The 18497-nt window shown below is 39.4% G+C and overlaps 1 protein-coding gene across 3 annotated transcripts; it reads right to left on the reverse strand.

The window, feature by feature from the left end:
- Positions 1-1235: 1235 nt before the first annotated feature.
- On the reverse strand, positions 1236-18461 carry LOC119013939 (transmembrane protein 184B-like). Of its 3 annotated transcripts, none has more exons than XM_037088857.1 (10): positions 17950-18461; positions 14650-14883; positions 11679-11844; positions 8206-8296; positions 7979-8054; positions 7378-7469; positions 6751-6920; positions 5202-5396; positions 4784-4810; positions 1236-3867 (listed from the first exon to the last, which is right to left on the reverse strand). In XM_037088857.1, exons 2-10 carry the CDS (start codon positions 14881-14883, stop codon positions 3638-3640), a joined length of 1281 nt encoding a protein of 426 aa, XP_036944752.1. In that variant the 5' UTR covers positions 17950-18461; the 3' UTR covers positions 1236-3637. The 3 variants fall into 3 exon arrangements, with proteins under 3 accessions (XP_036944752.1, XP_036944754.1, XP_036944753.1); XM_037088859.1 differs by lacking the exon at positions 17950-18461 and adding an exon at positions 12861-13021 and having other exon boundaries at positions 14650-14784; XM_037088858.1 differs by lacking the exon at positions 4784-4810 and having other exon boundaries at positions 3638-3867; positions 17950-18458.
- Positions 18462-18497: the final 36 nt, after the last annotated feature.

Below are 18497 nucleotides of genomic sequence, written 5' to 3' on the forward strand. Positions count from 1 at the left end.
TTCCATATTTTTGGTTTCATACTGGCGCCTTCCATTTGTGTAATATGTAAATATGGTCCTGTTTTGATGTAGCCAATTGAATCTTGCTTTACGCCAGCCTCCGATCACGCTGACAGCAACGTGTTACACAAGACTCAACAACGCACAGCAGCTTCTGTGTGAGTCTCCTTTTTATCCGTCGTTCAACCACGGACACGCGTCTAGGCCTGCACTTGTTGAACTTGCGAGCAAACAGACGACTCGTTAGCTTATTGGCTGGCAACTACGGCAGATCATGCAGTGTTTAAACACACATGCAAATGTTGCCTCGGTCTGTGTAAGTGGGGCTTCCCTCCCCGGTGCTGTTAGTTGTTAGCCCATACAGCACGTGTGTAGGCAACACAATGAGTTTGTTTACTTTCTCCCGCCACAGTTCTGTGGCCTGCCAGCTGCTGGTAATCAAACAGAACACAAACACAAGCCCTCCAACGCTTGACAAAAAGGAGCATTACAGATATTTCCACAAATACCTTTTCACTTTTTAAATACTAGTACTACTACTGCTACTACTACTACTACTACTACTAATAATAATAATAATAATGATGATCATACATTATTAAATGTGCACTATGTAGTAGTGGGGAAGAACATTTTTCAGAAGACTTCACTGATTCATTTCTTTGTATACATAAACAAACTTAAACATACTGTCATTTAAAGTAGAACACAATTTTTTGTTCAGTGTTTATCTTTTTTTTTTTATATTTGGCTGACCTCTGTACATTCTAGCCTCAAACAGTCCTCTTATTTGTTCAGTTTATCTCATCATTATTGTAAGTATTAAAATTAATTATTGTAAAATTTAAGTTTTACAATATATTCTCCAAAACTTTATAGTGCCCCATTTAACAACACATTTAAAAACACTCACTTTACATACTCAAATATGAAAGGGCATGACTAAATGGGATTTGTGGTTGAACCACTTTTGTACGAAAATAGATAAATAAATAAAGCTCTGTACACAACTGTCTAGAACACATTTAAAATTGTATTCAGTACTTACATACACTACTGCTACTTTCACAGGATGGAAGCTATTAATAACTTAAACATTAATCAATTATTTATCATTTATGATGAGGGGAGTTCCTAATATTCAGCCAACAGAAAATGTAAACTTATTTTGTCAAAAATAAGATTGTTGTGAAGATGGTGTCCACAAGTTGACTTGAACAAAAACTTGGCAGAGATGTGTTGCCTGCATTCATCTTTTATTTCCTTTTCAACACCAACGGACCCCAATACAGCATAAAACATGAGATCAAATCACCAATATACAAATTAAGAAGTAAACAACAGAAATAAAATCAGAGAATATATGAAAAATGTAATATTAAAGTACAGCACTATACCAAGCAATGCCATTTCAGCCATCATCGTGAATGTTTCACAGTGCCTGGTTTAACTCTATTTACAACATTCGTTCCTTTCTGGTATAATATTTCCTTGTTAATATATTCAGCTTTGTGATTAACACCCAACTTTTAAAATCACACGGTAACAGAACAAATGATATGATAGTCTTTTGAATCAAGATGCTTGGGTCTGATACGCTGTCAGCCAGGGGCAGAAAATAAGGCAGCAAATGTCACTTTTCAATACCACTAAGTCAATGTTGGATCAATACGACAATGCCTTTAGCTGAAGCACAAAGGGTTCAGTGGAAGGCCGGATACAAAACTGAAGTGTGTGTAGAAATATGGGTTAGCAGTCACAGCTGAAAGCCATTTTTTTAACATTTCAACAGACACTGATTATTCTGCTAACTCAGTAAGATTTTCCCATAAGGAAGTTGATTGTGCTGTTTTGAGGTTGCACACCAGTCTGGCTGGTTTCTCCATCCTGACTACATTCAATACCCACGAGGACTGTACCATTTTTGACCTGCAGTTAATAGGCTTTAGTCAATGTGTAAAATCAGTTTTGGCTCAACACACAATAGAGCAAGAGGAAAACGATGCTTGCACAGTCAGCGGCAGCGTTCGACATAATGTCTCCTTCGAGAAGGATCTATTCAGCTTTGATACTGCTGTGCTCTGCCATCAAACATTTATGATCACGACAACAAGCATCTTCTATACTGGCCTCTGCTAAAACGCATATTAAATATTGGTTTATGTTCATATTAAGAATTAACTCACACACAGCTCATCCCATCTTTTGGAGAAAAAGATAATAGGAACTAAGAGATGGCAGATAGACCTGAACGATTTTATTTACTCAAAGTTGTTTTCTACCATGCATCACAGTCTTCTGGCACGACATGTACCTGAATGTACTCTCATCTTGTGTATTAACTTCTAATGCCCATGTATCTCTTTTCTAAATCTGAGTCCCATCAGATATAAAGTGCACTGACATGTTGTCCTATCTTTCTGTAATGACCAACGTCCCTCATACTGCTGTACCAGTGAGGCCATTATAAACAATACCAGCAGAGGCAGGCCTGTTCTGTGCTAAGTGTAAAGCCCTTAATTATGGGATTACAATCCACAGCATGTCACAGCTGGGCTGCCTCTGCAGGGAAGTGTTGCTTCTTCAGTAATCTGTAATCTGTGTGGGTGTTGTCCTTCCATCAGTCTCTGCCCACACTAAAATCTCTCCCACAGCTGTTCCCCGAGCACTCCACAGACAACAACGTTGTGCGAGGAGCCCAAGTCAGGCCAACAGCTGGAGTTACACAGTTAATCTCTTGAGTCACTTTTTCATATGAACCCACAACAAAATGAAAACAAACACATAATATTAAGAACATTTCTGGAATAACAATTTTCCAACAAACTAGTCTTTAAAGAAGTTATACCTCCAAGGTCATACAACATTTAAATAAAAAAAATATTTGTGATTAAAATCTTATATATTAAAATGAAGCCTGGTAATTCAAAGGCTCCTAAGTTTTGCATGACTATAAATCAATTCTAAATCTCAAGACAGCATGTCTCAATAAGTGGAGCAATGTGCACTGCTCCCTCTATTTGGCAATGTTTCGGTACGAGGCAGAGTTGGCAGAGGAGTGAGGAGGAGGATGGATTAAAAAGCAGTATAAAAACTCAAAGATGAAGATGGCACTTATTTGCTCTAGCATACACCTAATATGTGTCTTACCTTTTTTTTGCTGTGGTGTTTAAAGTGCAGCATAAGGTTGCTATACGCAGGCACGGTCATTTATACCAATCTGTAATCACTGGATGAATATAGTTATGGTATTTCTGTCAGAAATGGCCTCAATGACAGCAATATTATGATGAGTCGACCTGTTAATAAACCTAATTTCTAAACATCTCTCTTTTGCCTCCCCACAACTATAATTGTTACAACTTCTCCATTCTCTTCATGCTCTCTTTGCCCTCTGTACCAATTATTTCCTCTTTGTCCTTGTAAAATCACTCACTTTCCTCCCACAGTCTGTTAATTATAGTTTTGTAAGTCTGAAATGAATCAGGCCTTATCATTGTTGTCTAAATATGAAAGACAAGAAAACAAAAATCTGATCTTTCATGTAAAGGTGGCAACAAAAGATCAGATTTGTCTCAGATAAAAGTTCAATATGGGCTACATGAGTAAAGTAAGCCTCTGAATGCGGGTGTCATTCTCAAAACTCATCGTCGGAGCTGAGCAGCAGGGTCTTTTCATTGTCCCCCCGAGTGCTGAGGTTACTGTGGCTGCGGGAGAGGGGTGGCCCCCCACTTCGCTCCAGTGTGGACTGCTGGGTGTACTGCTGATAAGCCGGGGAGAAGTTGTGGATGGCGTCCTGGACCATGTCCCCCGGATTCATGGTCTCCTTCAGGCTGCTGGAGATGCTCTTCATTGGGGCACAGCGACCTGGAAGTGAGGTAGGAAGGTTGGAACATCAATTAACTGATGCAGAGAAGGAAGGGAGGAATATGAAAGTGACAAATGAGTGAGAATAGTACAGAAACTATGTTTCAATCCATGTGATCCATGTTTCCATCTGAATTTTCTGAAATAAATCTTTGAAATGTTGCCAAAAATAAATGTAAAAAAATCAGTCTTTTCATTAAATCTATTCCCTGAATGCCATTAGCATGTGTTTTATGTAATCAGCAACAGGGAGAATTATGATGATACTAGAGGCCAAGATTAATATATATTATGCTGTCATATAAAAAGACGCTTGTCAGGCAGTAGATGGAATCACTGTGACGTCATGCTAACAGCAGTGACTTCTGGGTAATCTGCTGGCAGAGGTATGGGAAGCCAGGTGGCTGGTTGCGCTAATTTTTGTTGTTTTGGGTAAACTCAAGCTGTCATTTTCTAAAGTAAGTCTCTAGTGACCTAACATCAGTGAAAATACTGTTAAGATTTGCTATATGATAGCATAAATCATGCATTTCAGATAAATGCTTTGAAATAATCTCATGACAATAGACAATGAAAGTGTAAGTAAGCTGAGTGATTCACAGGTTTTCTACCTGAACGTTATTGTAAACGGAATTTTTTACTTCCTATTATCAGTATTGGCATCAGTCCTAAACAATTAGGTATACTCTACAACATTACAGCAAGTGTAATGAAAAGGCAAAATGTTCCAGGTCAAAACACTGACAGCAAAATGAACACAATACAACAACACAAGACAGCCATTGATGATTTAAAATGTATAAACTAAATTTCTGTTTCACTGAAAATGAATGTAAAATAATGGACAATAAATCACAATCAAACACAAAAGACACTGTTCTGGATACAGACAAGACACAGCTAACATCAGACCTACCGTACTGTCCATAGATAGGAAATGAGCCTTTCAGTGCAGCACAGTGAAGAAGAGAGAAACAGGAGAGAGGGGAGACAAAGAGAAACAAGGAACACAAGAAAGTCAAGATGAAAATGAGGGAGCAGAAAAAGGAAGTTGAAGGAAAGAGAAAACCTCAAAATAGTTAGAGACTGTCATAGAAAGAATTCAGTAAAGGGGCTGGGACACAAAAAGTGAGGTCAGATCAGACGGCAGAAACCAGTCAGTATCGAGACGCATTTAAAACTTTCAGAGCAGACAGTTTATAATGCACACTATAATCCATGTATTTTGCTTTATTTTTCAAATCTCAAACCTATCAGAATTAGACCATCCTCTTAATACCAGCGAACGCACGCACACACACACACGCGCACACACACACACACACTTCCCTTACCATATGAGTCCAGTCTTTTGTCCATGTAGACCTTGTAAGTAAAGGCATGGCGCAAAGCAACAGCAGCAAAGAACATCTCAATACAGATGATGAAGTTTTGGTAACCAGCGGCAACTGTTCCCTCGCCCACAGAGAAGTCAGCTGAGCTGATCTGAGGAATGGCTCCGCACTTCTCCAGAATGGCCAGCAGCATCCCTGTATTGTACAAAGAAAGCCATGTAAGAAAACAAGAGAACAGGCACAAACATGCATGCATTTTGAAAAAAAACTTGTTGAAAAGCGTGAATATTAATGGGCACAAATGGATGATAAGGTCACAGACCTGTTTCCACCTCTTTTTCTGATTATACTTCTGAAAGTTTGATGTAACATCACAAAATTAACTTCCCAGAATAAAACACATTTTAAAAAGCCCCTTTAACAAAGCCTGTTCAGCTTTTTCTCATTCGTTTGCATTACCATTGTGTATAAAAGGTACAAAAACGGAAAAGGCCTTGGCAGTGGAGGTAGTAAAAGAGCCCAAGCCTAAAAGGAATGACCCAGACAGACAGGTACAGGGTGTGACATGCTGTGTGACCCACCACTGGGTGATTTAAGAAGCTGCTAGAGGTAAATAGCTGCTTATTCAAAAAGGAAGAACAGTAAACTAAAATGTCTGCAAAGTGGGGAGACCAAGCAAGGTTTGGGCTTGAGCTTTTCTTATCCTCCAAGTAGAGGATGAGACCTGCCTCCATATAACAGAGAGAGTAAATGATCATTGTTGCAGTTTAATGCTATTAGGCATTATTAGACCGCACACTTCTGGGGACTCCCAGAGACAAACTGCCCACTGAGGAGTTCCCTGGGAACTACACCCCTTCAAGGGCCTTTTTTTCTGTTGGAATTTGCACTGCCAAGAGGAACCCAAAAATTATGCAAGAAGTCTGGCTTTTTATTCATGAGCTGTTGTTTGTTTGATGGAGAATTAAAAATGGTGGTAGCCGGCACTGGCTCTTGAGATCTACCAATTAACGTACACTTATGTCACTTGAAGTTCCTCTGGTGCTGGGAGAGTATCTACTCTGAAGTTGGAGCAACAAAAGTCGCTCAAAACTGAATTCTAAGAACTATGATCATTCACAGTTCTTGCGTTCTTAGAAAGCACTGCCCGATATGTATGTAAGACACCAACTCTGTTACGTAAAACAACAAGATGCCTCTTTTATTTCTAGAATTCTGCCATGCTATCTAAAATCACACGTTAGGGCAGCCTAATGCTGCTACTGTTTCATTCAGTGTTAAAAAAACAAAGGCAGTGGCAGTATTGCGCAATCTCTGCGTAAAAGTGCAAGAGCTGTCAAGTAGTCACACTATGAAATCTTGTTGCACCCATTAGAATATTTGCATTAGATAAAAACAATTACAGATTTCCATTGTCTGTTGCCAACCTATTATAAATTCACTTCAAATGTAGACGATGTTGAGCTAAAGAAATCCCTTCTGACTGCTGAACAAAATATGTCTTTGAATGTCGTATGTTGTATGTTGTGTGTGTCTGTGTGTACCTTACCTTGCCAGAAGGAGAGAAAGATGACTGACTTGACCATGAAGAATTTGAGCATGGGGTTGTACGGGACAAGCAGTTCACGTGTCGCAAAGTAGAAGAGGAAGAGAGCGTAGAGGGACAAGCTGACGGAAATGTTGTAGATAATGGTCACATACAGGTAGCCACTAGCCACACTAGAGGTGAGAGAGACACAGAGGAAAAGAATGTGCTTTAGCTGTGACACACAAAGCAAATGTTTGATTGAGCAAACAAAGAAACAGGAATCATTTAAACCTCAAGGAGGTGAAATAAAAAGTTGGAGATTTGGACTGTACAGCAACACTCTGATGTTTTTTTAAACAGGTCTTCATAGGGATTTTATGGGAATTAACTAAAAATAAGTAGAGATATCTTAAGGTTTAAATGAATATCTTTCCTTTTAAAATCATAACTTATTACAAATATGAATTCAGAGAGTATGTTCAACCAGCACTGCTCAAACATTATGGAATGAAAATACTTTTGTCTGAGCCGCACCAGTGTCTACGAGAAAATTATGATGTAACACACAAAGTCAGAGGATCAGAAATCAGTGATCAGGCAGAAGTCTGTGCTGTGAATGACAGTGGGTAGGTTGTTGTGGCAACATACTTAAAGTCTCCATCTCTGTATTTTCCAAAGGCCTGAAGAATGACAGTGATCACTGCCATCAAGGGTTTCACCACACAGAATTGGAGAGTTGCCTGAGGAAGCAAGAGAGACCGAGCCAGAGATTGAGAGGAGGGGAAAAAACAGGAGGGGAAAATAAATCAGAGAATTAGGAGAAATACTGGGTCAATAAAACAGCAGTGCTCCAGCAAATTTTTCTCCCTCGCAAGTTCCATATATCAGAATTTCTAAACTGAGTAAAGGCTTCTGACAACAAGCAATTTCCAATGACAAGCACATTAAAAAAACACATTTTTTAAACAATATGAGAGTAAATATGTGCTGCAAAAAACTCAAAACCTAACCTAGTGTATCTGTCTAATTTATAGAAAATAAGACACAATAAGTCCCCAATAGTGGGAAATTAGCCTGATTAATGCCACTTGTTTCTCAACAATTTGTACTTGTTCTATTGTCAAATATTCTACTTGTATAAAAAACACCTTGTAGTCACTAATTTGAGAGTGGTATTTTAATATCAGTATCTATATTTATTTTATTCTATCATTAATAAAACGTGGTTATAACACCAATTGATTTGTACCTGTTTGCAAAACCTGAGGAAGCCAATGGAATACGTCTTCCCCCATAGACAGCAGGTCCCATACATACAGCTTGACCTGAGGTGAATTACATGTTCATACAGGTCAGACATTTTTTGTATGCAAGTATGCAAGCTACTGTAGAAAAAATGAACAATTATTAGTTAAAGTAATTCTTTATACCAGAAAGAAAGAGAATGGGATAAAGATGAGAGTGAACAAGACTTACTCAATGGGTTTTCCTCTGATTTCGGCCATGATGGCACTCTCTCCTCCCAGATACTCATAACACAGACTCAGGAAGTTATAGATGACAAAGGCTGCAGAGTGTGACACAGAAAAAAACTACTTAATGGTTTTTCAGGGTGATCATTGACAAAATCACCTCCAGATTTTACATTTTGTACTTGAGTAAGTACACGATTAGATAAAAATACTGGCTCATTTTAGTTTAACAGCAACTTTGTCTTGGGGATAAAAATCTGAAAACAATATGGCTTCAGAATGGGCCAGATGTAAATGAGCAAATGTTGCTAATGTGGGTTTGGGCTATTACTTACAGCCTCCATGAACAAATTGATACATGACAGCTCGAGTGGCAGTCCATTACTTGCACAGTGTTTTTGGGTATATGTCATAATTACAGTTATGTTGTGCTGACATTGTTTCAGAACTGCTGAGCTTGCCATTTCAAGGCAGAAAGGTGAGTCATCCCCAATGTCAGCATGCTTAGAAATGATTGGGTAATGTTGTGACTGAGGTATAAGCCTAAGCATAATTGTAAGGTATAGGGCTCTACTGCCTGTAGCAGAGGTGGATCAGTCTGAGAATGGACGCCTGGGAAAAATATAGTTGAACACTAAAGACAGCTCACAGTCATGTCACACTGCGACACAATAGTGTCACACATACGAAAACTACACACAATTAAAGGTATACTATGCAGGTGCAATTGGGTACTGTTTGCAAACACAACATTCGTAAGACAATGCTACTAGAAGTGCATTGCTCCTACGTACATAGTCAGCTACAATTACAGAAACTCTACATTTGTTGTAACGTAAAAGTAGATTATTTAGCAAGCTAATAAAGTTAACTGCACCTAACAACTCCATGTTGCTCTTCATCCTAATTCACTCTTTTAATGCTTTCCAGCAGGGGAAAGCCAGCCCCAGATTCACTGGAGCTTGCTTTGTCCCCTTTGCTTGTCGCCCTGCAATGTTAATGCTTTTTTTGATGCTGTGCCCACCATTTTTATATCTTCCTCTTGGAAACATGCAGCTCACCTTCTAGCAAATGGTCACTACCTTTTAACAAAGACCACACCTCACTTGTGTGCTGTTACTGGCTGGAAACTGGCAGAGGGCAGGATCACTGCAAAATCCTGCAAAGTGTACTTTTAAGGCTATAATAGTTAGTCATGTAATGTGTTACATAACTAACACAAAACATCACATGTTAGAATGTGATTTTGATCTTTATTAGCAGTATTCTTCCACAGCATCGAAGGCAGAAATGTGAAGCTACACCAGGTGTGTCTCTAATCCCTTTCTTTCTTTCTATGTAATCGACCTCATCAATACTCAGAATAGGTTGATTACATATCAGACACTGGTTGCTTTCACAGGTTTTTGTTTTTTTTTGGGGGGGGGGCATTTATGCATGGATTCAGATGAACCGTCCCAGGTATTGTTATACAGTCAGCAAGAGTAAACAAGCATCCACGTGGCTAATCAGTCAACTGTTGAGGTTTTTGACTGGAATAAACAACATGCAGATTTATTTCCACTACAGCAGGGCTATCCGCTTGAGGGTGTGTCTTTAACTAATGACACATTTGTCTTGGCTCAATGATGAACAGCACACTCTTTAGCACAGTTTAATATTGCACAGTGTAACAAATGTTCTTAGCCAGCTATTCATCATCATGAACTCTGAGGCTGTTGTTATGGTTTTGCTTGGCATCTACTGCTCATCACATAAAAACTCTAAAGACAGAGGACTCTACCATTTGTCCCTGAATGATGAAGACGCCCATATGACATAACTGCCACCTGTTCAGAAGTGTTTGGGCAAATCAATGCAGCATGGTTTGATTCATGGAAAAGCCCTACTGGTCAATAACATATTAGTCATTCTGAGTATTCTGAGAGTTTTGCTGAGAAGTTACATATAATTAAAACAAACCAGACAGTTCTGCTGGACAGAATGTTTTTCATCCACTGCCCCAGGTGTTCCCAGGCTAATTCAAGGGTAACCCACAGATACCAGCTCCCTACTGCCTCAGCTCTCTTTACTGTATAAAGTGGCTGAGAACAATGACAATCCCTGCTAGAGCACAGTCAGCACAGTGCTGGCTTTGATGCATAACTACACCATTAGGTATTTTTTCACTCTCAAATGTACTTCCACACATGAATGTCTGAAATGTTCAATTAATCTAGATCCTTGTGGAGACAAATCCCAAATGTCAATACTGCATCTTATTAAAGCTAAGTGTCACTTCTGTCATACTGAATAGCATATTCAATATCTAACTTCATAAACTCTTCCACCATTTATTCATTCTTTAACACATACTGAATTGTGATTAATGCATGCACAGTTGCAACTAACCACTGTTTTGAGGATCAGTTCATCTGTCACTTCTGTTCTGGGTGAATCAATTGTTAAGTATTAATTGTTAAGTCTAAATGTGTGAGAAGAAATCAGTATAGTAAAATAGTAATAAATGCCATCACAAATTCTGAATCCATTGGGATGACTTCAAAATGGCAACAGAGATGTTTGTAATAGCTATAGAACAGGGATATCGTCAGGCTTTTTTGGTTACCTATAAACCTTGCTTTCACTTTGCTATTTTGTCTGCTACCTTGCATAGATTCTACTGGGAAAGTCAAAGCTGACTGGTCGATCCAGTCCGGCTGGCAGCCTGGAAACCACTCTATCTACTTTAATGTCTCCATTATAGACTATATATGAATGAATAAAATTTAATTTAGTCCTCTGCTGGTGATGGTTGCTACTCTGTAGAAAACAGAAACATCTTTCTTCTCTTTGTGACAGTGCTGCCAACAATGTTACCATTTTGAAACTGTTGGTTGGGTAAATTGATGACGTCTTTGCCTTCCTGTAGCTCAATTAATCAGCAATATAAGAATATGCAGGCAACTATCCTAATCCTAATAAAGCACAATTGATGATCAAATAATTGGCATTAAGCAAATTATCATTGTCATAACTGTAACACTTGATGTAACTGCTTGTTTTATCCTCCAATTCAGCATGAATAAAATGCAACAGATACATTATAGACTGGAAAGATGAAGAACAGGCGTACGATTTATCTGCTCACAAGTGAGATGCCTTTTAAAAGTCTTCACGAGGATTTGCTCGTTTTCATGCAGTTGCTAGGTAACAGGTTTCCCCTCCCCTGCAATCCTAGGAGGCCATGGAGCCATGAGAACAAAGATGGCAACCTTTGTAAATGAAGACACTGCAAAGGCCATCTGCCACTGAGGTATCACAACACATAAATTCTCACACTCTTGTTTCTACTCAAAGTAAAGAGAGACACTGGGACACAAAACACTCCCCCCCACCACTGTGGTGAATACTGGCCAGCTGTTTGCATGCCACATATGGCAGCATATAATCCAGCCAGTGGCAGAAAATGATGGTGAACCTGTACACTGCACTCACCTTCATAGCAGTCTCGAACTGTGTCAAAGTACACGTAATACTCCTCGTTGGTGAAGAAAAGAAGACTGAGCCAGGAGTCGAAGGCATAGATGGGGACTATGAAAAGAATCCTAACTATGTGCCTCTGTTCATTTGGAGAACTGTAGTAACGCAGATGCATGTAGATCTAGAAAGAAGAGGGACAGAAAAGTTGTGGTAAAAGTTTTCACCCCCAAAAAAGTGCAAACATACATTCTAAAGCAGAATTTGCGTTACTCCTATTATCTTTCTATGATTCTGTTACAAGTTTGGGGCACAAATGCTTCCTCCCAGAGACTGAAACAATTATATTTTTTGGATCAGCACTAAAAAAACAACACATTTTTACTTGTAACTTGTCTACAATATCAGCTTTCAGTATTGCTAAGGGAGTGGTTGGAACATTTTTTCCTGATGGTGTCATATAAAACCAATTGGACTGTGGCCTTTGCAAAAGAGCTACTCATGCTAGGAATACTGAATGAGCTTAAATAATCAATAAACAATCAAAGGAGGGAGAGAACGAACGAAACGAAAATACACTGAGAACAATGGCAAGGGAGCATATACAGTACACATACACATGAAAATGGCTGCATCAGTTGATGAACAGCAGATTGGCAGGATGCAGACCATATATATTTACATTATGTCAAATATAGAAAATGTTATATCATAGAATTAAATATTTGAGCCTGTTCACACCTGGCCTTAACATGCATCCCCACACGTCTTGAGTGACCACTTGTGATTGGATCTCACGTTCCTGCTCTATATGCACATAACCAAATCACCAGATAACCAGATCACTGGGACAAATGGACACTTTGTTGCATAAATAATGAAGTAATCTAAAATGTCTCAATACATCTTGGGTGCATTAACACCTGCACTGTGCACTTGTGATTGGATAATTCAGGATGGATGTTAATGCCGTGTCAACAGGGCCTCTGAAATAGCAACACATCTTTGTCACAGCCCAGAATGTGGCGGATAGATGACTAAGCTGCCTAATTGCTGCCTCATGAAACCTGCATGTATGTTCTCAGCAGGTTCTAGGCTGTCTGCAAAGGTCAAAATACAGCCAGTATACATTTGCCTAGGATGTAAAGTATATTGGATTATTGTATGCCTGAAAGGTGTATGTTGCGTGCGGGCACTGACATGTGGGGTTGTTTTAGGTAACTGATATTGGGCTTTTATCACTCCTATTGAGAGCAGCAGACAGCAGGAAGAACAGGGTGGGCGTTTGTCACCAGCACGTCTGTCTGCTTCATCCGGCTCCTTTCCACTTACACAATGTCCCACCTATCACCTTCCCTGGCCTGTAAACAGACACACACACCGAGCTAAAATAACAAACAAAAGGGTGACAACACACCAAGCCAGACAGTGCACTCCACTCATAGGGCTTGTTGCTAGGTGACCCTCTCTCTCTCTCTCTCACACACACACAGACACACACACACACGCACAGACACACACACACACACACACACACACACACACACACACACACACACACACACACTATTCTTTGATGTCATAGTCAAGACAGGAGCACCTGTTGCCAGAGTGACAGAGGGCTCTTCTTTAACCCTGTATTTGAAGACAGCCACAAACAATAGAGGACAAATCATTAACCTAAGCCTCGGGCACAATAGATCTCACTTACATATAAAGGACACTTCACTGTACCTTGAGGGCTGATGAACTGACAAACAAAGAGCACTTACACTGTGCAGCTCTTATCTGCACCACTAGCAATAAACACCTCCAATCTCCAGAGATTGTAAACATTATTCTCACCTGTCAAAACACAGGAAACAAAAAGATGTCCCTTTCATAACTGTGGGCACCCAAACAGCATATATTCTTACACATGCTACAGACAAGCAGCAGTTACACACTCATGTCTGGCCATACATTCCCTATGGCAGCGCTCAAATGTTGTGTGTGTTTCCAGGGTAAAATCAACCTAAACATGTTTGACAATAATCAAGCACTGTAGTGCTGCAAAATGCCCACATGAAAATGTTGTTCCCCTGCTGCTTTCACCATATTATTTAGCCCTAACCACAAATAAGCGGTCCTATTTACTCTGGTGGTAATCATCTGTTAAACAGTACAGTTAGTTTGGCTTTAGATATTAATAACAACAATCTTTTTTGTTTCATTGCATTCACACAACCCTAAATGTATATGAAACATAAATATCCTAGTGTAACTGCTCAGTGTTTAGCTGATGTACAGCAAGTGGTGTATATAAGCTAAGTCGAAATTCTGGTCAATATTTGGCAGAAGCCTTCCCCTCACAGGATGCAAAACTTTCTAGATTCATGCATGTGTTCGGTGTGTGCATGTGCACATGTAGAGCCTCAGTAATCTAGGGAGGCTCATGGAAAAAGGCCCCGGGGTGGGAAAGTGTCTACTTTTTTTTGTTTTTTTTCTGCTTCTGCTGAAAATGAGAGCTACTTGTGCTTAATGACCCAGCATACCATACATGAAAGTTGAAGAAAAAGGTAGATTCAGTAGACGTGAACATCATGAGTGAGATTTAGGTTTTATCCTCCCACTCAAAATGAACACTTTGCCCAAAGGCTGCTCTTTGCACTATTCACTGGGCTGCTGCACTTCTCCAGAGCAACATGTACTAGAGATGCAGAAAACAAATAGTCCACTACATTGATAACATATTTACATGAATATCTTTGGGTTTTGCACTGAAAAAACAAGAATTTTAAATCAAGAAATATACAAAGCAGACTAATCCAACAAGAAACTAATTGTTAGGCGCAGCCCTATAATTTTCCCTCTCACTGGTACACATAGCTCAAGTTAGATAAACTAACTAGTTGTGGAGATAGTAACTGAAATCCTAAAGTTACATGTTAAGCTTGAGCCTCCTGACCAGTAGATCATCTGCAAACTCCAACTATTAGTCTCTCCTTACCTGGTGACATGTGATCAGAAGAGCTGTCCAGACAAAAAATCCTGATACAGTCTGGGCAGTGGAAGTCATGAGGAAAAATGGCTCTTCTGGTGTGACCAATGGGGTTTCTGGTATCCATGTGGAGTTGGATCCTTGTGGGGCCACAGTGGCTGGGGCCCTTGGGGCAAAGCCAACAGGGGAATCATTCCCCAACTTCTCTGACAGGGCCATGTCTCGCTGCCAAAGTTGACTCATCTGTATAAAGAAAGGATGTAGATGAGGTTTCATCAACAAAGCTGCTCTTCAGGTAACTAATTTATCATATATATAAAATAGGTAGTAGCCTGTGGTCAACAACAATCAGCTACACATTCAATATTATAATGAATGAATGAAACACAGTGTAAATTCATCGCAATAGGCCTGCACAGTGTAAGACCTAAATCTCAAGTCAACATCTGCTGATGTTAGAATGAGAAAAAATACAGAGCAGAGCAAAGTAGGACACTGAGCACATCAAGACTGGCAAAGAGACCATTTGGATAGACAGATGAAGCATGATCAAAACAGAGAGAGTGAAAAGGGGAGGCACAAGGTACCAGGTGGGATATGAGAGGCTGATAAAGAGTGTAAAAATCCACAAACACCCACACACTGGGGGTTGGGGGCTGAATCATTTAAACACAGCGAATCAGTGTGACAGCAACAAGCTGAGGGCTGCTGACCCAATTTCTCCCCTTCTTTTTCTCTGTGCATTGCTGGGAAATGAAATGGCGTTAAACGCAAAAATATTTCTTCAGATAAATGGAGCATTTCCACAAATCAGCACTTAAGGGCCTGTGACCTCAGGGAGATGCTGCAATAAAATTGATTTTAGACATAAAGCTGAAATAAAGTAGACGCATGTTGTAATCCCATTCAAAACCATACCCTCTAAAACAGATAAGGACTTTTTGAACAAATTCCATTCTACTCCTCAAATCATTGTTTAATGAAAAGGTAGATTAAGTTTTTTCCATTGGTGTGACTAGCTTTAAGTGTCATATGTGTGCTTCAGTTTTTCTCATCATTCATTGTCAAACAAAAAAAATCTAAGCCAACTGTGCAGCACAGCACAGTCCAAAGCTCAATTAATTTTCTTTGTTAGGCTTATAACAATGAGGGCTGAAAATTTAATTAAAATATTATTATTGAAATAGCAAAATGGCCATACGTAATATCCAAATTGCAGGAGCTGCAATTTTTTGATAACAGTAAACACACCATAGCATCATAAACAAAGTATCGTAGTGCTATAGAGATGCCCCTGCCCACAAATCAAATTCTCCAGACATAAGGCAACGCGCTTATATGGTACAGACCCAAGCAAAACCACATCATGACTTTTTTTTCTAGCTGAGCGTTTTATAATTCCCATAAATAATAGTTGGAATATTTTTTATTTGAATACTATTAACACCTATCATGAACCCTTACACTTATACTGCATTTATGCTACATCAGCAGAATGGGAATATATCACATCCACTCTAAAATCCTTATGACTCAAAATTTCAATAGTGAGTTACAGGAAGTAAAAAAGAAAAAGTGGTGTCTGTCACATAATTACGCTGTACAGATCTGGGCAAATGAAAACAAACATCTCGCAACTCAAAACACATCCAGAAAGATGCTCCATGTGCCACCAACCCTACTGATCAAATCACTGCAGATCTGTCATCTGTCATCTTTTCTCAGCTACATCAGTGTCTTAGTGTGGATTCCAGGAAGGCGATAATCTAATCACTCACAGTGAAAACTAATTTCACAATGACTTTCAAAGCCACCCTGTGCGCCAGCTAAATATAGGTTGTCATGGATGACTCATGCTGCTTGCCAGCCAAAGCCTCAATCAGCTTGTGGCAATGCAGTTACTAGAAAGACAACATGTCACACATTCAGGAATATGTGGAAGTATTTAAGCAAAGAAAAGAAGAAGAAAGCAACTAAGGACAGCACAGAAAATATCTTCTTCATACCTGGGCTTCTTGGAAAGATGTACTGGACATTCAAAGCCAGAACATGAATTTATTGTTTACTATAGGGCTGTATAATTAATCAAAATATAATCGAAATTCAATACAGCGGAGTGCAAAATCCAAATCACAAGAAGCTGTGATTTTTCTGATAAAGGTAAGATGTGTGATAAAACAGCAGTGAAATTGGGTACTGTAGTCCTACAGAGATGCCCCAGCCTACAAATCTCATTCTACAGATGTAAGAAAACATGTTGGTTTGTTATACACCCTAACAATGTCACATCATGATTTTAATAATTTAACAGTAATAGGAATATTATTTTTTCCAGTCCTTTCATTCAGCCCCAATTTACTATAATGCATTTACTTAGTCAAACTTCTCACTCAATGATTTGTGAAACTACAGGCAAACTACAGTTTGACTTTCCAAACATTCATTTCAATGTGATCAACATCAAGACTATTAAACGGTGTAATTTTAGTGCCCAAACAGATGTGAAGCGCTATGAAATGAGATGGGTGGATGGTCTTAAAATGTATAATGATATCTGCTTGCCATATTGCCTAGCAGTCAGTTGAAAAAAAAATTTAAACAAGTTAGTTAACTATGTTTGTATGCATGCAGATCAGTCAAACAGGTTGACATATTAAATAATAATAATAATAATAATAATAATAATAATAATAATAATAATAATAGTAGTAGTAGTAGTAACCTGCATATTATCTGAGAAAATGAGCATAGGGGAATAAAGGGTGAGGTCTATATTCAGTAGGCCATATTCAAGCACTGGTGACATTCACAAGCACCAGCTTGCACCTATGACAACAAAGCCCGATGCTTTCCAGTGGGCCACAGACAAGAGAGAGAGGCAACTCATCAATCCTGCTGACTGCACCCCTGTGTAGGTTTCAAAACATGCATTGTACTTTGACCTCAATCGAATCTGCGGTCTTTGTGACAGGCCATCACAAGTCCTTAGGCTAGGAGGAGAGCTGCCTGAAACATACTGTAAAGCATCCAGCCACTGAGGCTGTGTTCAATCAGTGGCATTGAAGAACACCGGTCCACTTAGTAGTGACCACAACTCTTAACAAACACCACAAACAGGGAGCAGGTTTTCAATGCACCTAGCCTGGAGTGAAATAATATGTAATGGAAATCCAGCGAAGACGACATTTGTCTCGCTGCTGTTGGTTGTGATCATTTTGAAAAACATCTGCGAGTTAATAAAAACACACCAAACTGAAAAATGGTAGCTGTTGTTCAGGGCTCATGAATTCATCCTGATGCTTTACTTACCTCTTCTGCAGTGGTCTGATCTGCGCTGGTTTGAATCAAAGCATCAATTTAGCTCATCATCTCAAGTCGACTGCAAAGCTTCTGGAGTACAAAAAGTTAATTGGCCGAGGGCTAACGTTCACACGACAGCCAGCCAGCTAGGTTATCTTATCACTGCATCGTTGTTTGAACGCCGGAAACTAGCCCTTTTTTTTTTAAAGACAGGCGAGTGTCTGCAGCTGAGCGTTAACTACGCCGAGCGCTGTTAGCTTTCGTTAGCCAGCCTTCCTAGCCTGGCGTTAGCTTGCTGTCTCTTCTCGTTAAGTCAAAACAAAGCAAGTAAATATATGTATGTATATGTAAATCTTTTAAAATGCAACACAATTACAATGTCTACGAAAAACAGCTGTTTTTATCTTGCCATTTCCTATCCAAAGCTGATGAGCTGGACACCGTTATTTCATCCACATCACCATCGGCTGTTCACTACACCAACAGCAGCAGCTGCCAGCAGAAACTCCGCTCTCGGCGCATGCGTAGTCCTACTGTTCACTTCTCTGGGTCTTTGC

This window comes from Acanthopagrus latus, chromosome 23 (assembly GCF_904848185.1).
Source record: "Acanthopagrus latus isolate v.2019 chromosome 23, fAcaLat1.1, whole genome shotgun sequence".
Taxonomy (NCBI): Eukaryota; Metazoa; Chordata; class Actinopteri; order Spariformes; family Sparidae; genus Acanthopagrus; species Acanthopagrus latus.